This window comes from Cololabis saira, chromosome 14, assembly GCF_033807715.1.
Source record: "Cololabis saira isolate AMF1-May2022 chromosome 14, fColSai1.1, whole genome shotgun sequence".
NCBI classification, from domain to species: Eukaryota; Metazoa; Chordata; class Actinopteri; order Beloniformes; family Belonidae; genus Cololabis; species Cololabis saira.
In genome coordinates, this window is record NC_084600.1 from 15,800,132 (window position 1) to 15,824,674 (window position 24,543).

Sequence of the window (24,543 nt, forward strand, 5' to 3'; positions counted from 1 at the left end):
AAAATTACAGCTCAAAAATCACGGTAAAACTTTTTTTTTTTCAAATAGTCTATCACAAATAAATATATGTAATAAATGTCCTGCTTTTACTTTGGTAGTTTTTCATTGCGTGCGTCCTGTCAGAGAACAGTAAGCCTTGATTGACAGCAGCTTAACAGCAGTGGGGGCGTTGCCGGGTAGATTTCAGCCAAGGGAATAACGGCAAAGAAACAGCCGACCAATCACGTGAAAGTACGTACTTCCGGTTGTTCACCGAGTATAAATATCTCCGCCCAACGGCTCCAGTCACAGTTGCCTCTCGTTTGAGACGCTTTAACGTCTGACTGCGGGAGCAAAACTTTCATCCTCTTCCCTTTTTTCCCCTTAAAAAATCAGCACTTAAATTAAAGTACAGCAAACATGGTAAGTATTCTTAATTGTCAGGTTTATTTCGATTCAAAAGTTGAAACTTTCTCACCTCGTGTCAATTTCTTTGTTAAAATGCGTCATCAACTTTAATCTTTAACAATGAGTCTGATAACGTAATGTAAAATTAAATGTATCTGCTGTTAAACAGGGTTTGTATTTGGTGCAGAGATGGATGCTTTTCTTTTCTTATATATATTTATTTTTTTAAACCAACGCCCAAGAGGCCAAAGCCTTAATTCCAGTTTAGTCATGAGTACTTTCCCGCCACGCATGCGCAATGATGACATTTTTGTGGTTCGGCCGATTTTATTTTAATAATAATAATTATTAATAATAATAATAAAAAAAATTATAATAAAAATGTATTATTATTATTTTTTTATATATATATATATATATATATATATATATATATATATATATATATATATATATATATATATATACATACATAAGTTATTTTTTTAAATTTTATAATCTTTCAGTCTAAAGTGTTTCTCTTGTCTTCTCCTGAATTTCCCAGCGTGAGTGTATCTCGGTTCACGTGGGCCAGGCCGGTGTTCAGATTGGGAATGCATGCTGGGAGCTTTACTGCCTGGAGCACGGCATCCAGCCGGACGGTCAGACCCCAAGTGACAAGACAGCCGGCGGAGGAGACGACTCCTTCAACACCTTCTTCAGTGAAACTGGAGCTGGAAAACACGTGCCGAGAGCCGTCTTTGTGGACCTGGAGCCCACCGTCATCGGTGATGATCAGTTCTGCTGCCTTTCAGTCTGAGCAGATCACGTTTTAATGATTTGAAACTGCTGACCAGGGGTGGAAGAACTAATCCCCCCACCCCCACCCACGGGCCCAACCTCAAACACAAATTCAATTTTACAATTTTAAAATGACTATTCAGTAAGACACAGAGCATAATTTATTGCAAAACATTTACTTTCATGTAAGTGATTGCAGAACAGAATTATTGTGAACAAATGGGTAAACTAGTCTTGTTTACCTAATTCAGAGTAAGCCTAACTGTAAAAGGGCTATTCTCAAATGGACATGTAATGTTCTAGAGGAGAGCTGCACAGAGCTAGATATAGCCTACATAAATTAAAAGGTTCATGCTAAATCCGGTGTATTTACACTGCTTTATGTTGGCCATCAATATGCTTTGTCCCATCTAAATCTTTTTTTTTTTAATAATTTCCAGTGTAAATTTGTGTGTGTTCTGTAAGTTCAACATTTTTAGGCCTTTGTCTACCCCCCCTCTCTTTCAGATGAGGTGCGGTCGGGGACCTACCGTCAGCTGTTCCACCCCGAGCAGCTGATCACTGGCAAGGAGGATGCTGCCAACAACTACGCCCGCGGACACTACACCATCGGGAAAGAAATCATAGACCTGGTTCTGGACCGGATCCGGAAACTGGTGAGTTCCTCTCAAGTGGTTTTCACCTCCAAGGCATCGACTGTTTCCTCACGGTTTTCTCTGTGGACAGGCGGACCAGTGCACCGGCCTGCAGGGCTTCCTGGTGTTCCACAGCTTCGGCGGGGGCACCGGCTCTGGTTTCACCTCCCTGCTGATGGAGCGTCTGTCCGTGGACTACGGCAAGAAGTCCAAGCTGGAGTTCTCCATCTACCCGGCCCCCCAGGTGTCCACGGCGGTGGTGGAGCCGTACAACGCCATCCTGACCACCCACACCACCCTGGAGCACTCCGACTGCGCCTTCATGGTGGACAACGAGGCCATCTACGACATCTGCCGCAGGAACCTGGACATCGAGCGTCCCACCTACACCAACCTGAACCGGCTCATCAGTCAGATCGTGTCCTCCATCACCGCCTCCCTCCGCTTCGACGGCGCCCTCAACGTGGATCTGACGGAGTTCCAGACCAACCTGGTGCCCTACCCCCGGATCCACTTCCCTCTGGCCACCTACGCCCCCGTCATCTCGGCGGAGAAGGCCTACCACGAGCAGCTGACCGTAGCTGAGATCACCAACGCCTGCTTCGAGCCGGCCAACCAGATGGTGAAGTGCGACCCTCGCCACGGCAAGTACATGGCCTGCTGCCTGCTGTACCGCGGAGACGTGGTGCCCAAAGACGTCAACGCCGCCATCGCAACCATCAAAACCAAGCGCAGCATCCAGTTCGTGGACTGGTGCCCCACCGGCTTCAAGGTGGGCATCAACTACCAGCCCCCCACCGTGGTTCCCGGGGGAGACCTGGCCAAGGTGCAGAGAGCCGTGTGCATGCTGAGCAACACCACCGCCATCGCCGAGGCCTGGGCCCGCCTGGACCACAAGTTTGACCTGATGTACGCCAAGCGGGCCTTCGTCCACTGGTACGTGGGGGAGGGGATGGAGGAGGGGGAGTTCTCCGAGGCCCGGGAGGACATGGCGGCTCTGGAGAAGGATTACGAGGAGGTGGGCGTCGACTCCGTGGAGGGAGACGGAGACGAGGAGGGGGAGTACTGAGACGTGATCTCCAGCCAGCAGCATCCGTCCTCCGCCGTGTTACTGTATCAATGTTCGGTTAAACTGCCACTTGGTTTAGTTCCTTACAAGTGTGTCGTTGGTAATAAATGTTCTGTGTTGCAGTTTCGTCTCTTCATTTCAAACATGATTCATGAGCGTTCTGACCTGCTGAGTTATAAGCAGATCAAACAATGACTGAGGTGTAACTGGATTTAAACAAGTGCTGATGCAGAAAAGCTCTGCTGAGGTTATAAAATCTACTAAATTGATCCTAGATACAAAGATGGCAGTGAAGGTAAACTTGTTTAGACAACGTACTTGACTTTCCTTATAAATTTGGAACATGTTTGCTGATCACAAAGCTGAAAAGCACAAATGGACTGAATAAAGATGAATCCTACTTTGTGGCATTTACTGATTTTATTTGTCTCACTTTGCTACGTTACGTCAGCTTGAGCTGCAGTTTTGCCACAGTCACGATGATAAACATACTATTTTTCATCATTAGATGGCAGAATATATTTTAACGATTTAAGAGAAACATTTTCTGCTGCGTCAAGACTGCATCGTCACATTAGCTTCCAGAAACGAAGTAAAAACTTAAGTTCGAGAGACGAGGATGTATAAACATTCTCAGAAATGTAGCTACCACATATTTTAATATGTAAAATTAGGAAATCTGATAAGATAAGAAATCCTTTAATAGTCCCACAGAGGGGAAATTTCCAGATTACAGCAGCAAAGGGGATAGTGCAAAACACAAGAGGCATCAATATCACACAATAATAAAAACACTAAACAGTATATACAATAAGGAGAATAAAAATAGTAATAAAAAATACTAGTAAATAAAAAGAATAACAGATGGATATTTACAGATGTTATTTACATAATTGCACGTTGCAGAGAATATCATTTATGTATCAAGGAATATTTTTAAGCACATACATTTGTAGGTATTTTATTTTGAAGCCTGTAACCGGAAGTGTATTTAGTTGTAAAACTGTTAACAGATGAAAGGCTGTGTGGGTTTAATTACGGCAACAACTCAAGGAAAGCTATTATAGATCAACAATGTGGCTCTTTGTTTCATGCTGCAGCAACCAGGGAACCACGAAGCTGTCTGTTAAACGCAGTGTAAATGTAAATACAAAGCGGCATCCATTTTGCAAAGCGCAATATCGAAAAAAATACATCAAACCAGAGCAGTGGATAAAACAGACAACTTCTGTTCTCGTCGCCAGAGCGGTCACGTGGTTCATGAAGCCCAAACAAAGAGCTGTCATGTTCGTCTATGGGACAGACAGCAGGGTTTTTGAACGGTACATATTAAAATAATCCGTACACAGGTACATTTACAGCTGATATTGAATCACTGTGAATACATCAATGTCAGTTACGTGTATTGAATGGCTGGATGACAACTAAAAGCGTAATTTGACAAGCTTTTCTGTGTTATTTTGGGGGGGAGGGAAAACTTCGCTTCATGGATTGCAGATAAATTAGTAACTGAACTGTAATCTGGTGCAATGCATCTCTTGTGTAGCTACATGAGATTAATGTAAACGATGTATTCATGGGTGCAGATCCCGGGGGGGATGGGGGGGACATGTCCCCCCCAATTTCTGAAAAACATGAATGGTCCCCCCCAATAAAAATACCCTAAATTATTCAAAATTTAACAAATGTATTTTCAGACTTAAAGGTTGAATATGTAGAATATTTATTAAAAATATATTTCTAAAAAAATAATACATCCACGAACTGTTTTAGAACTGTTTACCACCACAACTGTGTTAAAACATGATCAGTTAGTTTAAACAACTTGTTTAGGGCTCCATATTTCATCCATATTTCATCCATATATCCATTGATCGTGCATAAAGTAGTCCCATAGGATAAAAGGAAGATGGTGAGAAGAATTTGAGATGAGTAGACACTACATGCCCAAAACCCTCAAAATTATGATTTAGGAATATAACAGTTAAGTAAGCAGTGACACACACTGTTGGCTGTTTAGGACAAATAAACAAGAAAGGTAAGCACAATAAATGATTCCCTGTGCAGTATTTTTTGGCGAGCCTTTACCAATTTATGGCATGGTATGAGTTGCATATTGGCAAAAAATGTAAAATTAAAATCACGTTGGTGTGCCCCCCCAATCCTGACATCGGATCTGCACCCCTGGATGTATTAATACTCCCTTACATTGGACAATGATAAATTATGGTTTTCAGTTAAATATTTTATGATCCAGATCTATTGAAATCTGTAGTACGATGCTGCAGATGTTTATCAGTCTGTGGTCAGTGTGTTTTATGCTGCATCTGCTGGGGAGGAATCACACACAAATACAGTCTTATGTATTTAGATGATGAATGTGACAATAACACCAAGTGTCTGTGGGAACAAGTAAAATAATTAAAAGACAATGTATGAAGGCTCTTAAATCACAGAAAAATATGTTTTATTTAACAGAGACTGTATTCCAGCATTAGGACAGCAGAACAAAGGTGGGGCTACGAAATGTCTTACATTTCTTACAGTGGAACACAAGCTGTTTTCACACTCTTACAGAGACTATGAGCATATATTTTATTAGAATACTGTGAAAAGTGCCTGATGCCACGTCCTGCTCATCAGTGTAGTGTTTGACACACTCTGACTTCTCCAAGGGGAACAATTTGAAAAAAAGAGGCGTATCTGGTGTAAAAGTTGGCTTTATTACAATATCCTCTAGCAATATCATCTGTGCACATCAACCAAACAAGTAGGAAACAGAAAGAAGAGTTAGAAAAAGTAATCTAGCATCCGAGCATTCACTATCTTAATGTCTATATTCATCAATGGCAACAAAATAAAAGTGTCAATTAAATATACACACCACTACAAAGTATTCATCTACACTGTGTGCACAATTTATTAGGCAAGTTGTATTTTTGAGGTTTAATTTTATTATTTAACAACTGCAGTGCTCTCAGTCAATCCGAAATGTTAATAATAATCAAGGTGAGGTTTGACACGCTTAACATTTATTATTGTATGTAGAACAGTGATCATACCATGGTATGATGATGACTAGTTGTGTTAGTGGAGCAGGAAAATAAATGATATTTCCAATTGCAGATCAAGGATGAGGGGGAACAGGATCCTCGTCTTCCCAAGGAGTAGGCTATCTGCGGAAACTAACTTTAATAATCTATTGATTTGTGTCTGTTCAAATAAATTGAATTGAAATTACTAGAAATCTTGGGCTGGGGAACCTCCTGGGACCTGTGAGGGAGACGCACATTCAAATACATCCACTGTACTCTGATAAAAGAAAAGCAATTCAAGCAGATGATGACGTGTGCTTTTAAATCAAAAAGTGACTAGGCAAAGGGTGGTCACTTTGTTCCCATTCCTGGAGGTGGAGAAGGCATTAGGAACAGCAAACCCTGCAAGAAGAAAACATGATTCACATACACAACTAAGAAAAGGAACAGCCACACAATTATTTTGCTGCTCATGTAATTTATAGCTAGTCTATTGACAGCAGAAAATTCACAAGGCTCTTTCAGGATTACCTTTAAAATAATTAAACTCAACATCCCATATAAACATGTAATATTTATTTTAAATCAGAGGTTAGCAATATAATTAATTCAGTGGTAACTGGTGATCTACTGGCACAGTGTTTAAACCACTGTGCAATGTTTTGGCCTATTAAATGTATGAATTTAAAAATGGAAAAAAATCATATCTAACATAAAAAGCGCCTCCGATATAATAACTACACATATGACTTAAAATTGGTCGGTATTTCATCGCCTTACCTCAGGAGTCTCTCGACGTGCGGCCACTGAAATCAACGGGATCAAACGTCACTATGGAACTATAGAGGGCTCCATAACCCGGAGCTGCGGTTTACAACGGAGTCCTATGGAAGTGTCGCCACTCTGTTTTATCCCCTGCTCTGCATCAAACATATTTAATGTTAATGATAATAAACATGTCATGAAAAACTTTAGCTTATTTTTAATTTTATAGCAGGAAAAAAAAGTTTCAAAAGTTGGGACATGGGGAACAAATGGCTGCAAAAGGGAGTGATACCAAAAAGAAACTCTGGAAGAATCTCAGAAGATGGGCTGAGGCTCCCATATCTGTTAAAGAATGTCTAAATGATATCCTTCATACAGCGGGGAAAATAAGTATTGAACACGTCAACATTTCTCTCAAAAAACATATTTCTAATCGAGCTATTGACATGAAATTTTCACCAGATGTCGGCATCAACCCAAGTAATGCACACACACAAAGAAATCCAAACATTTAAGTCCATAAATTAGGTTATGTGTAATAAAGTGAAATGGCACAGAGAATAAGTATTGAACACATGAAGAAAAGGAGGGGTAAAAAGGTCTGGAAAGCCAAGAAAACAGCTGGAGCTTGTCAGTAATTAGAAAGTTAACCTGTCCCCTATTAGTGCAAAGTAATATCAGCTGGTTCAGTCCTGATTGATGCCTTTTAAAAAGGTTTCTCACCAGCAAGGTGTTGGACGGCTTCGAGCGCTCTGACTACGACGGTGGGCGGATGCGGAAGCGGTCGGAGGTGGAGAGCGCGTGGTTTGAAACAGAAAGCCAAATTGTTGCATTAGCATTAGGGGTGGGTATTGGGAAGGACCTCACGATACGATACGCATCACGATACTTGAGCCACGATACGATACAATATGCGATATCCCGATTATGCGATATATCACGATATTCTACATAGTTCACCGAAAAATTTAAAAATGCATTACATCTTAAAATCCAAGTTGTATATATGTACATCAGATGATAGTGATAATTCATTGGACAGACTGAGTCAAAACAATGTAATTCAAACTTTCCATTTTAATATGCAACATATTTGCATGAAAAAACACACTGAAACACAATAGTGCAGTGTGCATTATTCTTAGATACAAAATACTCAAAATAAAATGCAGTGTCTCACCCACACTGAAATTGAAATCACAGTACAGCTATGGGTGGGCAAAAATATTGATACGGCAATATATCGCGATACATACATTGAATATCGATATCGTATCGGGAGACTATGTATCGCGATATATTGCTGTATCAATATTTTTGCCCACCCCTAATTAGCATCATCCTTGATTAATATACACAGTGGATGGACTTGAATTATTGAGTAGCTTGACAAGTAAGAAGTCGTGTGGTGAGTCTCCTGTAAAGGAAGGACGTCAACGCTATCTTTTGAACTCTATAATACAACTGAAACTTCACATTGCCTAGTTGGTGGTAAATCAGAGCCAGCCTATGCCCACGGGAAGTGGGGGGGGTGGGGGATGGGGAGCATGGTGGGGAAGAGTGGAGCACAGTAGGCAAGAATAGGCCTAAGAGGAGAAACCGCGAATATAGCTCCCAAGATAGTGACATGGATAACACACAGGTTAAAGCAATGAGACCACATCGCATCAGGGAAGAGGGATATAAAGTTCTTATCAAAGTAAAGGGAGGTCCTGGATTTTCTACTGTCAATCCCCTGAAATTGACAAAAGAGCTAAAAAAGGAGATGGGCGATGTGATGCATGCTTCCATTTTACAAAATGCCAGGAATGATCTCTATCATTTGCAAGTCAGTTATGCAACAAGCTAAAGCATTGAAAGTGAAAACTGTGCTAGAGAATGGAAACACGCTGTAATAATTCCAATTGTGAAACCTGGAAAACAGCCAGATAAGCCCAGTTCTTACAGACCCATTGCCCTAACCTCTGTGCTATGCAAAATTATGGAACGCATGATAAAAGACAGACTTGTGGAGAAGCTGGAAAAAAGCAATTACTTTGTGTCATTTCAGAGTGGATTTAGGCAGGGACGCTCAACGATGGATGTTTTAAGTTTAGACACTGACGTAAAGAAAGCCATTGCAAATAAGGAGGCAGTAGTGGCAGTATTCCTGGATATTGAAAAAGCATATGATATGCTGTGGAAGGAGGGGTTACAAATTGCACTTTATGATGCTGGAATCAGAGGAAGGACTTTTAATTGGATCAAGAATTTTTTATCTAATAGGTCAATTCAGGTGAGGGTTGGGAGTGAGCTATCTGAGGAGCTTGAGGTGGAGAATGGAACCCCTCAAGGAAGTGTGATTAGTCCTGTCCTTTTTAACATTTTAGTCAATGGCATGTTTAGTAGAGGGGGAAAAGGGTTTGGTCGTTCGTTATTTGCGGATGATGGGGCCATCTGGAAGCGAGGGAGGAACCTCTCTTATGTTTTCAGTCAAATCCAAGGAGCTCTGGAGAAAGTGATTGAGTGGACTAATGATTGGGGCTTTAAGATATCTATAGATAAAACTAAATATATGGTATTTGGTTATAGAAAGAAATTGCCAATACAACATCTGCAAATATATGATCAGACTCTTGAAAAAGTAAAAAGCTTCAAGTTACTTGGAATGTGGCTGGATGAAAGACTGACTTGGAAAACTCATATTGAGAAGATTTCTTTGAAGTGTGAGAAAATAATAAATGTTCTAAGGTGTGTGGCAGGATCTGACTGGGGGGCTGATAGAGAATCGCTACTAATGATATACAGAGCGATGATGCGATCAGCTATTGATTATGGATCTATGGTATATGGATCAGCAGCCCCTACAGTGGTCAATAAACTTGATATAGTGCAAGCAAAAGCCCTTAGAATTTGTAGTAGGGCATTTCAGACAACTCCAGTACCTGCATTATTAATAGAAATGGGAGAAATGCCATTAGGAATCAGGAGACAAAAACTAGGTCTGAAGTATTTAATGAAAGTAAAAGGGCAAAATGAAACATTTCCTATAAAAAGATTGCTGAACCATCATTGGGAATTTATGGGAATAGCAAGAAAGATTAAAACTTTGGTGAAACATTAAAATCTATTATGGAGGAAATTGGTGTTGCCTGTCCTGATGTGTGCCCTCCAATATGCTGGTCAGTTGTATCACCATGGTTGATTCCAGATCCCGAGGTTGACCTGCACATACTGAATGATGGCAAGAAAAAGATATCAGGGGATATAATAAAGGAAGTTAATAGTCGCCTGCAACAAGAATGGGGAGACTATCTGCAAATATACACTGATGTGTCAAAGGACCCAGGGAGCGGGAAAGTGGGATTTGGTGTTTTTATACCTAAATTAAGATTTAAAAAGGGATGTAGGATTTCAGATCACATGTCAGTATTCACAGCAGAAATGATGGCAGTATTATGGGCACTTAGGTGGGTTGAGGATAACAAACAAGGGCAATCAATTATATGCAGTGATTCAGCAGCAGTATTAACAACAATAAAAGAAACCAAATCCAAGTCTAGACCTGACTTACTGTCAGAAATCTTCCAGAGTTTGTACAGAATTCACAGAGCAGGGTGTGAGGTGGGTTTTCTTTGGGTCCCAGCGCATATGGGTGTGCAGGGTAATGAGGTGGCAGATGAATTAGCAAAAAAGGCAGTACAGGAGGAAAGTATAGAAATCACTTTACAGTATGGATTGTCAGAATACACTGAGATCATAAATAAGTCAACAAAAGAAATGCGGCAGAGGGCATGGGGAACTGAAAAGAAAGGGAGGTCTTATTTTGCTATTCAGAGCTCAGTGGAAAAAGGGAAATGCACCTTTAATTGTAAAAGGAAAGACTCGGTTCTTATTTCCAGGTTGAGGCTTGGGCATTGTGGGCTGAGGAGTGGGCTGGCTCTGATTGGGAAACACCCGGATGGTAAATGTGAGTGTGGAGGCAGAGAAACAGTGGGACACATCCTCGTCCAGTGCAAGAATTACGCTCTACAAAGAAGGAAGCTGTTCAGAGACCTGGGAGCAGCTGGAGAAACTACATTTAATCTGCGTAATTTACTCAACCTGGATGACTGGACTAAGATGAAGAAACTGTTGGACTATCTGCACAGTACTGGATTATATTATATATTATATATGGATGATTTATCCAAACTGCTCAATGAGTGTAAAACAGGTTGCATGGTGAGGGACATCCTTATCAATCATATGATATACGCAGATGACTTAGTTACTGTCTCCGTACAGTGCTGGCCTACAGCAGCTACTACGGGTCTGTACTAAATATGGTTTTTCTTTTGATATATTGTTCAATTCTAAAAAGAGTGTTGTTATGATCTGCAAAACAAAGGACGATCTGAAGCTTACCTTTCCCTCTTTTTCTTTGGCAGAAGTATTAGAGGTTGTAAAGAAGTTTAAATACCTGGGCCATATAATTAGGGATGATTTCTGTGACGATGATGATTTTCAGCATCAGTGCTGTAAACTATATGGCTAAGCCAATATGCTGGCACGTAAGTTTCATATGTGTACGGATAGTGTTAAAACAGCACTGTTTAAAACATATTGCACTCCGCTATACACTGCTCACTTGTGGTGCCATTACACAAGTGCTAAAATAAAAAAGCTACAGGTGGCATACAATGATGCTTTTAGAATTTTTCTAAAACTCCCTAGATGGACAAGTGCAAGTGTAATGTTTGTGACCAGTGATGTACCCACTTTCCGTGCTGTAGGCCTACTGAGGAATTTTATGTTTAGATTTATGTGTAGACTGAAGGAGTCAAAGAATGTTTTAATAATGGCCTTAACTGACACGACACAGAGCGATACAAGGTTCCCCTCCTGTTTCTGGAAACACTGGAGGAAATGTTTGTATGTTTTTAGCTAATTTGAAGGGTACAAGTGAATGTTTGTATGTTTTTAACTTATTTGAAGGGTACAAGTGAATCTCTTTCTCTTTGTGTTTAATGATTGTGTATCTTGTTTTGTATTCTGGACCCAGTGTCTGCAAATAAAGTTTATATATATATATATATATATATTGGAAGATATAGTACACTGACAGAGACTTGAATAATGATCGGTAGAGGGCAGCAATACGCCGTTAACACAAAGAAGAAGAAGAAGGTGTTGGACAAGAAGCATTGCGTGATGGGTAAAACCAAAGAGCTGTCCAAAGACCTACGCAACCTTATTGTTGCAAAACACACTGAAGGCATTGGTTACAGGTGCATTTCTAAACTTGTGAAAGTTCCAGTGACTACCGTGGGGGCCATCATCCGGAGGTGGAAAGAACACGGCATTACCATAAACCAGCCACGGCCAGGTGCTCCTCGCAAGATCTCAGACAGAGGAGTGAAAACAATCATCAGAAGAGTTCTCCAGCAGCCCAGGACCACCCGTGGAGAGCTGCAGAAAGACCTGGAATCAGCAGGTACCTTTGTTTCAAAGAAAACAATAAGTAATGCACTAATCCGCCATGGCCTCCATGCACTCACACCACAAAAGACTCCACTTCTGAAGAAGGAGCATGTTGAAGCTCGTTTGGAGTTTGCCACACAACATCTGGATAAACCCATGACATTCTGGGAGAACATACTCTGGTCAGATGAGACCAAACTTGAACTATTCGGATGTCATAAGACACAACATGTTTGGAGTTTGGCGTGGGGCTGGTAGACTTCATATCATTGAAGGAATAATGACTGGAGAAAAGTATCGAGACATTCTTGATCAGAACCTGCTGTCATCTGCCAGGCTGCTGAAGATGAAAAGAGGGTGGATCTTTCAGCAAGACAACCATCCCAAGCACACAACCAAGGTTACACTCAACTGGTTGAAGAAAAAGAAAATAAAGCTGCTAGAATGGCCCAGCCAATCACCAGACTTGAATCCAATTGAGAATCTTTGGAAAGAACTGAAGATCCGGGTTCACAGAAGAGACCCCCGGAACCTTGAAGATTTGAAGGCAGTTTGTGTGGATGAATGGGCCAAAATCACACCTGAGCAATGTCTTCGACTGGTTTCTCCATACAGGAGGCGTCTTGAGGCTGTGATCACCAACAAAGGTTTTTGCACAAAGTATTAAATACATTTCAGTAAGCGTGTTCAATACTTATTCCCTGTGTCATTGCACTTTATTACACATAACTTAATTTATGGACTTAAATGTTTGGATTTCTTTGTATGTGTGCATTACTTGGGTTGATGCTGACGTCTGGTGAAAATTTCATGTCAATAGCTCGATTAAAAATGTTTTTTGAGAGAAATGTTGACGTGTTCAATACTTATTTTCCCCGCTGTATGTAAAATCTCAAAGACTGAATACCTCATCTACAATAAATAACACTATCAATAGGTTTAGAAAATCTGGAAAAAAGAGGCATATAATGTATGGAAATAACAGCATTAGCCCCTTCACTGCAGATTAAATATTCATCATGCAAAGAAGAAGCCATATGTGAACATGATCCTAAATGCTTCTCTGAGCCAATAATTTAATAGTGAGATTTGCAAATAATTGAATTTCAATTTAATTTACATTTTCTCTCCCAACTGTTTTGAAATTGGGGTTGTAAATTGAACCAATTCATGACCAGGTAGCTTATATCAAACCGCACCATAAACATAAAGTATAATGGTAAATCTTGAGCTACTCCATGGAAGCACCAAGTTTCTATCACCATTCTTACTAAATTTGTATATTTTTATACTGAAATACAAAACCCTGAATAGTTGCAACAAGAAAATAGCAAATAAAACAGGCATACAGCAATAGTTTAGCCAGTTTTAATAGATTTAAACAAGATTGGAAAAAAGTACAAAAGTGATCCTGAACGCCACAGTATGAAACCAGCCCAGAATGTCGAGAGGTGGGTTTGTTCTTTTAAAAAGCATTTTCTACAGACATGTTAAATTCAACTGGCCTCACCATACACATACTTTTAATCACTAAAACAGATACAAGCAATAGTTTAAATACAATGGCTGACCCCAGTAATACATTTACAAGTGATTCTTTAAAAAACAAATTTAAAAGAGTGGGGGTAAGGTAAAAGTCTGACCACAATGCCGTCCGGTATCTGGCAGTAAAATCATGCAGTTACGGTCGTTCCACTAAAGAGGGACGACAAAGCACTACAGCTGTCACACAGTGAGCGAGGCAGCCAAGACGTCGACCAGACGGCGGTTCTGAGTGCTCGTTGGTCGCTCCTGAATTGTTAACGAGGTTTCGACTGCCGAGAAGCAGTTCACTGGTAACCCATCTGGCATTTGCATACATTGTGAGGTGGCACATGAACTCCGGTGATGAGAGCATGTCTTCCACAGTCGCAACCATTTAGAAAAATATAACTAATCGCTATTGAAGAAAACCCCCAAAATGTGGGATACTCTTAGTATGTTGTGAGGAAATAAAAAATAAAGAAGCTAAGAAATACAGTTGAATAAATAAATGCATGACATCCATAAAATTCAAGTGGACGCGTCGAGCCACCAGAATGATATCCACACAAGCACGCCACGCCTTTACGTTGTGGCCCGGCAGTGTTGAAAAAGAGGCCTTCATCCTCCACCATATCTAAAGTTGTATTTCATGATCCTGAGGGAAAGTCTCCGAAAAAATATCTAAAATATGCTGACATTTAGAGAAAAGGTTTTCTTCCATTTAACAACCGACTTCCATGTCCAACACGATTTTTCTGGCTTGGTCGGTTAAGAAGTAATCGATGCAGATGGCAATGAGGGAACGGGGGAGAGACTTTCACAGTGTTACAAAAATGAAGCCTCTCCGTGTCGTTGCCCATCGGCCGGCCTGCTGTTAGGGCACTAGCAGAGAACTCCCCGTCCGGTCAAACTTTTTGCCCTTTGAGAGGGCGGCCACTTGTTTCATCAGCTCCCTGTTCTTGGCCTGCAGAAACAGATCACAGACTGTTAGAGGTGGGATGTACAAGTCTGTGTCTATATATCTAAGTTTATGCAGATTTAATCAGCAGAGCAGCTAATATAAAATTGCAGTTTGACAGGAAACTTGTCAGGATGAACCTCGCTGTGTATCCATGGAAACAGTGGAAATGCATACCGAAAAACAAAACATACATTTGCCTTTTACACTCATAGTAAACTTTCATACAGATAACGTGTTAGTGGGTGTAAAGATAGGGACTTAGGTCGCTGAGTGCATAAGATTCTTGCAGCCTGCACATCTGATCTGCACAAGCTTTATTTTACTTAAAGAGAAGCTGAAAACTATCAAGTCATGCACAAATCTTTTAGTAACAGCTCATCAGCAGCCAAATCTGACGTTTAAAACAGCTCAAGACTTTTAATGAAAACATGCACATTAACTCTACCTGCTGCAGCTCCATCGCCTCTTTGTGTGATTTCTCCATTTGGTTCATCTTCACTCTCATGTTAGACTCCTGGTACTGAAAGTCGGCTTTGATTTCTGTGAGCTGGAGGAGAATTTGTCATTCAATCAAAACGTCATTCAATAGTAACGCACACTAGTGCAGCTTTGAGTCAGCGGTGCGGGAGGAAATGTGACGGCCCACCTTTCGGTCTTTCTCGAGGATGGTCTGGTCTCTCTGCTGCAACAGTCTCTTCAGGGACATCACCTCCTCCTTCAGCTGGCTGATGAGGATGAAGTTGTCCGTTCCACCAGAATCCATGGACTGGGTGATGGAACTGCTGTTGGGACGAAAGCAAAAAGCATGAAGTCAATACCGAGACATCAAAACAAATCTGAGCAGTTATATCCCAAAAGATCAGGTTCTCAAACAGCAGCAAGGCCTGCTTTAAGAGGGCAGGAACCTTTCTATTGTTCCCAGAATGATTCAAGTTGTTTTTCGTGAGTGTCTGCACTCCAGGAACTCTTTTTAAACCGCTCATCTTAAGAGTCGAAGTTTCCTAATTTTCATGAGCAAAACTCGTGGTGACTCAATGGAATCAGTCAAAACGATTCAAGTGTTCAGGTGTTGGTTCAACCAACAGGACGGTTCATGAAGGGGTTGGACATCCAAAACCAAATAATAATCTCTTTATTTGTCAGTATACATGGAAACACACCCAAATGTGTCCTCTGCTTTTAACCCATCACTAGTTAGACTGCAGTGGGATGCCATTATTCTGGTGCAATTAGGTTAAGGACCTTGCTCAGGGGCCCAAAGTGTTTTTTTCATTTCGGTTGCCATCCTAGGGCTTGAACCTGGATCCTCCAGACCCAAGTCCACCTCTGTAACCACCAACAGGGTTTATAGAGCTATCCTTAAGTTAAATGTATACCTTTTTCCCCCCCCAACTACCTTCAGAATGTTTCTGACACCGAGTTTCAAGTGTTAATCAGCAACGTCTCTAACGCGTACGCAGATTTTGATTCATATAAACACTACACACAACAGAGTAGATAAAGACCCACTGATGTTGATCCCATACTGCACAAATTTATTTCACTTTGTGAATAAAAATTAAACAAACTACATAAAATATGCAATGAAGAGGAGGTTCTGGCCTTCACTACATGAACTGTTGATGCACGACAAACTGGCATCTGCTCTCCCAACTGTTGCTGATTTAACTTCAATAATAATGACTTGGTTTTATATAGCGCCCTTCTAGGCACCCAGAGCGCTTTTACAGAGATCATTATTCATACACATTCTCAACCGCGGTGGTAGCTACGCTTATAGCCACAGCGGCCCTGCAGACTGACGGAAGCGTGGCTGCCATATCGCGCCTCCAAACATTCATACCCATTCAAAGACATTCACACGGGGCAGCAGGATTCGAACCCCCGACCTTCCGATCATTGGACGACCCGCTCTACCGCCTGAGCTACTGCCGCCCCAAAACTTCACAAACTGGCCTCCGCTGCATGAACGGGAGACCTGCTATTATTTTATTTCAACATAAACCTTTGTCAGAGGCCTAATATGAACTTGTGAGCAAAGGAATCAAAGTCCAGCCTTGTTGATGCCACCAACAAGCTGTTTTTCTTTTTTTTTTAAAGAATGACGCTAATCCAAATCTGATGATGTGCCCGGATTCACCCGTGAATGACTTTGCGAGGTCAGAGTCGGGGAATATTTCTTTAAATAGCTCCACCACTCCTTAATTGGAGTTTAGTGAGCGGTGTTTAACTGCAGTGTTTAGAGACCGCAGAGCCTCCGTGTTGATGTGGCGCCTGCAGTCACCCGGAGGTCAGGCGTAGCTGCTGGAGCCGTGACGTTGGCTGGTACCGTGGCACTAGTTGGTGGGGGTGGGGGGGGGCAGCAGAGCAGAAGGTTGACAGTGGTAGAAGTGACCGCTCCCGTCAACCGTTCATGCCATTCTATGTTTAGAGGACGTGCGACCGAGCGCGTGAGCTGCCATCCAGGTGGTGATGTTTTTACAAAACGAACAATAAGGTCAGTGACATCCCGACCACGTGATCAGAAACCGGCCGATCACGTTGTTCCTGATTTAATCGAAATGGGACGTTGCGCCCCGATCAGGGATGGGATTTATATTTTATTCTCATTATTTTGATCAGCACATCAAACAGATGAAAAAATTTTATAGTGCTGTATCAACAAGCAACAGCTGGCGTCTGTGTCGGCTTCCTCAGCTGAGCGTTCAGAAACGCCACAGGCTTTGTGTTCACGAGGGCAGCGTGATGGACAGTCTGGCTGCTGCGAGGAAGATTGTAGGTCGCTTCAAACAAACATTTTGTTCTTTAAGAGAGAAAAGGACATTAAGAAGTAAGAGTTCAGTCTCAAAAGCACATTACTGCCGTACTTTAAGACATTGAACATTTATTTGCTTATTTGTTTACATGCCTGCTGGGTATTTTAAGTTGGCCTGCTCTTTTTTTAATTGAATTCAAATTCATGTTTAAATTTGCACTATTTTTACTAGTTAATAGTTGCACTATTATTATTATTATTATTACTTTATCGTTCCAGCTACCTCAAGGAGAACTGCAATGTTTAAGAGCAAATTGGTTAAACAAGGTGAGTAAAATTAAAATAGAGGACAACCTGGATCTGTTTATTTTGTATTTGTTCTTTTTTTTTTTTTTATGTGTTACGAAAGTATCGGATTGGAACTCGGAAATGACTTGGAATCGGATTGGGGCCAGAAAAACCTGATCGGGCGTCCCTAAATAAGCCTGTAACTAGATACATGCCGGAGCCAGTCCTTAAGTGCTGCCAGAAAACTGAAACAAAAGATGCTGAAATACGTCCAAGCATCTAAAAAAAATGTAAACCAACCAGCTGACTACCCTGTTGAGCTGAACGTCAGCATCAGACAAGGTTGGACTTCAGGATTGAGACGAGGATCTTTGATTGTCTGCCCAGATATGCTAAAGCCTGCATTTAAACTAACGCAAACTTTAGTGGATAGAATATTAATCAGAATATGACTCCTCATAGTGTGAGAAAAATAATACCCTCTTCTAAAAAAAAAAAAGAAGCTCTAAAACCACATTTAACATTTTTAATGGCCGTAAATATGTCAATTTTGATGTCTCACCTCTTCATACTTTTTTAAACCCTGCAGACACCCCGAAAAAGGCCTGTAAATAAATGAGTGGAGTGAAGGCAACAGTGGATCCTAGCTTTAGGTGAGTTGATATGAAATGAAGGTATTGCTGCATATTTACTCGCCCATCCACAAGCTGGTTGTCACATCACTTGAGTGATCTTATGATGCTCAGTTAGGGGTGTAACGGTACATGTATTTGTATTGAACCGTTCGGTATAGCGTGTTCGGTTCGGAACGGAGGCGTACCGAACGAGTTTCCACACGGACATATTAAGTAGAGGACCACACGTTGTGGAGCAGAGCGCTGCTGCAGCTGCGCTCACACCGAGAAAGTATTAAGATTAAAGAAAAAAGCACTAACTAATGAAGAACTAAAGAGCTAAGCACATAATTGTGACAAGTCCAGTGTTTCCCCTACCATTGTTTAGGCCTGGCGGGGCCGCCAGGCCAACGAGACCCCTCGCCAGGCCTAAAAAAAAACAAAAAAAAAACAATGATCATTTACGTTTATGAGCGCTTCTGCAGCGCTGTTCTGCAACGCGAGTCAACCTGCTTCGTTGCCTAGTAAAGCCTGAATTATGGTTCGGCGTTAAATCGACGTAGAGCCTACGCCGTAGGCTACGCCGTAGGGTACACAGCGACGTGCACTGTACGGCCGTTCGCTGCGTACCCTACGCCGTAGGCTCTGCGTTGGTGTAACGCAGCACCATAAATCAGCCTTAACGATGCGAGTACCGCTGCTGAGAGCGTGGGCATATTATTATACATTATGGGATGTATAGAGTTTGTAGCCAGCCAGCGACAGACAACATGATATAAAGAAATGTTTCTGCCAGGTACGTGTGTTTGTGTTTGCATGTGACGCTGCAGGGAAGCACGAAGGAAAACACCGCCCGACGACACACCATTGCGTCCGCGCGGTCCTAGCGCCGGCACACGTACAGCCAATGTTATTTTGTGTGTGTGTAATAAACAACTAGCACGTTTATATTTTGCATTTTGTTTTCTTACTGTACCGAAAATGACCGAACAGTGACCTCCAAACCGAGGTACGTACCGAACCAAGATTTTTGTGTACCGTTACACCCCTATGCTCAGTGGAGAAGAGGGTACGAAGGCATGTAGCATCAGGGAGCTCAGCTCCCCACAACCCTCAGGGGACCACAGAACTGCTGAAATGTGCCTCGTCATACCTGTCCCCGTTGGATGGCTTCATCTCCAATTTTGGTTTCTTCTTTGGAGTCTCCTTCTGGATCGAAGATGATTTATGGCTGCAAAGCAAATCAAGACTGAAGTAAAACAATAAACAAACACCATCTAAATACTTTGCCACGCCCATCATGGAGATTAAACGAGGATATCTGTACCTCTGCTTCCACATTCCCGGGTCCTGCTCAGGACTCAGGCTGCCGCTCAGTCTGTGAAAGACAGGTACACTTAGTAACTTAATGGACAACATTTATCAAGTGCCTTTAACCTGTTAACCTGTTATGGGATTGTGGAAGTGTATTTCGCCTGAACAGACCTATCCAAATGAAATCAACAATATTTCCACAATTATAAGGACAATATGCATAATCTTGGTCTCAATGGATAGCTAAGACCTCAAAGCATCCAGTGTATGTTCACATGCCTAAGCAAATATAAACCAAATAAAAAAAATGATATTTTACAACCACGAGTGCATCAGGAGCACGATGACGGCCCAAAAAGAGAGAGGTGGCAGAGTTGGGGACCTACTTGTGGTGGGAACTGCTGTGTCTGTGTTGTTGATGATGATGATGGTGGTGGGATCTGGAGTGGTGGTCTTTCTCGTTCAGAGATGAGGAGTTGGAAGATCCGAAGCCCTTCCTCTGTTCCTTGGTCTTCTGCAGGACACGGCGGTAAGACAGAGTGCAGAGCCAGCACAGCAGCTTCCCATCCACCTATAACACACATTAAAAATAAAAAAGAGGAGTTGATAAAACGTAACACTTCTAACGCTTCTGTCGGACTACTTCTGTGACAGGATCATACCTTTCTTCTGCCCTCCTCCTTACGGTCAAAAGCGCACTGCTGCTTGCACTGCTCACAAGTCTGTGGAGGTCCATACTTCTTCTCTGAATTAGTGCAACGCTGGCACTTCGTCCCGATAAAAGCAGCAATGATGTTACAGTACTGGCAGGGTTTTGGCTGTGGAGGAAAAAAGACCTTTAAATTAAATCTCCAAAAGCTCAATATTCTGAGTACAGTTTGAAATAGTCTTTATTTAGTAGCCAATACGACAGCTTCACAGCAATTAGTGACGGCAGAGCCGATCACATGTTAAAGATAAGATAATATAAGATAAGATAGTCCTTTATTGATCCCCAGAGGGTAAATCCGGGCGCTACAGTAGCTCAATGTCGGACATGAACTCAGACTCTATAAACAATAAAGATAAATTATAAGTATGAAAAAAATAAATAAAATGAATAAATACAGTAAAAAACAAACTGAAACTGAACAAATCTACTGTAAACTGAATAAATGTACTATAAACATAGTAAGTACAGTATGATAAATAGTGTTATACTAATATAGTGGAGTGGAAAGGAAAGGAAAGGAAAGGAAAGGAAAGGAAAGGAAAGGAAAGGAAAGGAAAGGAAAGGAAAGGAAAGGAAAGGAGAAATCTACTCACTGTTCCAAACTGTTTGACGTTCTGGGCACATTTCTTGCAGATTGTATTTGTTTTACTGTTAAAAACAAACAAACATAAGTTAACAATTTCAAAACAAACCATGAAAAAGTATTAAAAAAAGATGGAAATCTTAATTAAGGGTACATTTCTCACCTCTCCTGCTGAAACTCAGATCTGCAGTATGTACACTTCACTATTGGGTGTGCGATGCGACATTCCTGAAACCAAACAAAGAAAGTGTTATGACATCCTCCTCTGGCAAAACATTACTCAATACAATTATGAGCGACGAGTCTGAGACAAGATGTGCTCGGGTGTGTGGTGTAAAACTCCTGGGTTACAACATCTATGAAAATCCAACTCTCTACTCTGCTATTATAGTTAAAGCAGCACATTATCAAATCAAGGATGTTTAGGTCCTCTAATTTTCACAAGACAACAGAAACAATTCTGGTGAAAAAATGACGGATTTAATAATTTGAAAATAAAAAATCTGCTATTAATCTAGTCATGACAATTGTAAAAGGTGGAGGATTGGGGCTCTGAGATTGCTTTTCTTCATGAAAGCTGTTTGTGTGTCACAAGAAAGTGCTTTGTTCTTCATAAATACAGCGAAGAAGAAGAAAAAAAAAACTTTCTGGGTTACAACATCTAACAAAAAAAGTTAACTCTACAATCTCGTCTGTCTGTCTGTCTGTCTGTAAACAATTCCCCAGCTTGGGATAAATAAAGTATATCTCTATCTACTCTGCTGCTTCAGTTAAAACAGCACATTATCAAAACAAAGATGTTTAGGTCTAATTTTCACAAGACACTAGAAACAATTCTGTTCAACAAATGACGGACCTAATCATTTGAAAATAAAAAATCTGCTAAAAATCTAGTCATGATCTTCATGAAAGCTGTTTGTGTGTCACAAGAAAGTGCTTTGTTCCTCATATCTACACCGAAGAAAAACAACAAACAACTTTCTGGGTTACAACATCTAAACAAAGTGAACTCTACAATCTCGTCTACTCACATCTATCTATCTATCTATCTATCTATCTATCTATCTATCTATCAATCAAAAAACAAACAAACTACAATTTCCGAGCTTGGGATAAATAAAGTATATCTATTCATCTACTCCGCTTCTTCAGTTAAAAACAGCACATAATTAAATCAAGGATGTCTAAGTCAGACTCAGACTTAATCATTTGAAAATAAAAATTCTACTGTTATTCTAGTTGGCCGACGGTGGAGGATTGCGGCTCTGAGATTGCTTTTCTTCATGAAAGCTGTTTGTGTCTCACAAGAAACTGCTTTGTTCTTCATATCTACACCGAGAACAAAAAAATCAATACCAGAGCAACATGTTGGCAGTATAAATAGATACTAATAGCTGAAAACCCCCAGGTCTTAGTGTGGTAACGGTCAGAACACGGTCACCGCGGCTGTTTTCTAACTTGTTACATAACCTGAGCCGGGCTGACCTGCTGCTGCGGTAATACCGTGTTGTAACTCTCGCCGGCACTTTCAGATCTTATTTGTGTTGTCAACAGCCCCCGTCCCCCCAGATCCCACACGGCCCCCACCTTGCACAGCTGCTGGCCCTGCGACAGCTCCTCGAAGGGGTAGCGCTGGTTGCACTTGGTGCAGGCGTACAGGGCCGACGTAGCCATGGAGCCAGAAGCAGGGTGAGGGGTTAACTGATTCCTGTAGAGACTAGAACCTGCTGGTTCCTCCAGAGACTCGAGACTGGGACCTGGGACTTGCTGGTTCCTCCAGAGACTAGAGACTAGGACCTGGGACTTGCTGGTTCCTCCAGAGACTAGGACCTGGGACTTGCTGGTTCCTGTAGAGACTTGGACTTGCTGGTTCCTCCAGAGACTAGAGACTAGGGCCTGGGACTTGCTGGTTCCTCCAGAGACTAGAGACTAGGACCTGGGACTTGCTGGTTCCTCCAGAGACTAGAGACTAGGACCTGGGACTTGCTGGTTCCTCCAGAGACTAGAGACTAGGACCTTGGACTTGCTGGTTCCTGCACAGACTCAGACTTTCTGGTTCCTGTAGATACTGAGACCTGGGACCGGCGGGTTCCTGCAGAGACTCGGACCTGCTGTGAGAGCCTCGGGTCCGGGCTAACAGGTAGCTTAGCTGGAGCAGGCGAGGAACAATAAACTCCAAGTATCCTTTATCCTTCGCCGCCTCCTACCGCGGCAGCGGGATATAATCCGTCCTTGGTTCCGTCGCCACAAATATAAACCTTTTCTTGGCGGGTTTTCCTCCTGGGTGATGAAGTTTCCGCCGTGTTCGCGGAGAAAGGTTTTTCCTTGTTTTGCTCTCTTGTTTGCATCAACTAGCCGTCGAGCAACCGGAAGCTGCTCCCGAAGAAAGGAAACCTCTCGCGACACTATGTCCGTCCGCGGGATTTCAGTTTCAAATCAGGTGAACCAATCAAGTGTCGAGTTACGGTCAACTATTTATTTCTTTTTTAAATGTATTTTTAGCTTAACTACCATACGTTTTTTTATTACTTTATTTAACAAGAACAATGACAAACTCAGATGTAAACATAAATACATCAGAGTGAGAGAACAATCACGCCTCCTATTACACTGATTGATTGCATAAAGGGAAAGGTATGGAATGCTGAAACAGTCAAAATTAAATAAATAATTAATTAATTCAATCATTAAATAAATGTACAATGAAACAAAATACAATTGGAAATAAATAATTATATATGTATTTAATATACAATTAAATAATTAAATGTTACATTAAATAATTATATTTTGAATATATATTTAATTACATACCGGTATTCAATTATTTCATGGTTCCTGCATTGGCTGAAGCACATCACGAATCACTTAAACTAATGTATATATCCAATGAAATATATTCACCATTTAGAAATAAAATAAAGCAATAAGATAAAATAGAAAATAACTTTTGGAAACAAGCATGTTTTTTCCTCCAATTTATGGATTTCACCCATGGATGTAGACAAATCTGAAATTTAAAAGGTACATCAAATGCATCCAAATGTTAATTTGCTAGACACTAGCAATGAATCTGGACGCATGCATGGTTCTTTGTGTGGCCCCATGATAGACGGCAGTCCTGATGAGGGTGTACCCCCCCACCATGAAAACTTGTTCAGATCAGAGGCACTTTTACACTTGTATAATCACCACTGCTTCCCCATCCTTGACCAAGTCTTCCCTGATGGAAGGCCTGAAAATCTGAGTACATAAGTACACAATTTACCTAAGAATCAAAGCTGATTCATCAGTAAACAGTTGAAGATGCAAGATTAGCCGACTTCACTTAGCTTAGCTTATATTCAATAACAATTACAATCCCAGAATTGTCATTAACACTATTATAAATGGTTCCCCATCATCCTTTCAAGAATCAATTCTTGTGAAATTTCTATTCCCCATCTTAAATCTGCTTTTTACACAGTTTCAACAAATCTTCTGCTATCTATCCCATAAGGCTTTTTCCTGCTGCACTCTGGATATGGTTCCCACTTGGCTGATAAAGAAGCATTCCACACAGTCTGTCCTATTATCTTAAAGATGTTTAGTTTGTCTCTGGCCTGTGGATCTTTACAAGATGGTTTCAAGCATATAGTTGTGCACCAACTGCTAAAGAAACCTGATTTGTACTCCATGT

General features: G+C 41.2%; 2 protein-coding genes across 5 annotated transcripts; one reads left to right on the forward strand and one right to left on the reverse strand.

Moving 5' to 3' along the window:
• Positions 1-276: 276 nt before the first annotated feature.
• On the forward strand, positions 277-3,177 carry LOC133459700 (tubulin alpha-1B chain-like). Its single transcript, XM_061739905.1, has 4 exons — positions 277-402; positions 932-1,154; positions 1,675-1,823; positions 1,894-3,177. The coding sequence occupies exons 1-4, from the start codon at positions 400-402 to the stop codon at positions 2,869-2,871; spliced, it is 1,353 nt and encodes a 450-aa protein (XP_061595889.1). The 5' UTR covers positions 277-399; the 3' UTR covers positions 2,872-3,177.
• A 10,288-nt stretch (positions 3,178-13,465) lies between these two features.
• On the reverse strand, positions 13,466-23,247 carry fam76b (family with sequence similarity 76 member B). 4 transcript variants are annotated; one of them, XM_061739907.1, is made up of 11 exons: positions 22,452-23,247; positions 21,028-21,092; positions 20,875-20,929; positions 20,232-20,387; positions 19,956-20,140; positions 19,583-19,633; positions 19,409-19,486; positions 18,634-18,684; positions 15,245-15,380; positions 15,044-15,145; positions 13,466-14,601 (listed from the first exon to the last, which is right to left on the reverse strand). In XM_061739907.1, exons 1-11 carry the CDS (start codon positions 22,536-22,538, stop codon positions 14,512-14,514), a joined length of 1,056 nt encoding a protein of 351 aa, XP_061595891.1. In that variant the 5' UTR covers positions 22,539-23,247; the 3' UTR covers positions 13,466-14,511. The 4 variants fall into 4 exon arrangements, with proteins under 4 accessions (XP_061595891.1, XP_061595890.1, XP_061595893.1 ...); XM_061739906.1 differs by having other exon boundaries at positions 19,409-19,504; XM_061739909.1 differs by lacking the exon at positions 18,634-18,684.
• Between the last annotated feature and the right edge of the window lie 1,296 nt (positions 23,248-24,543).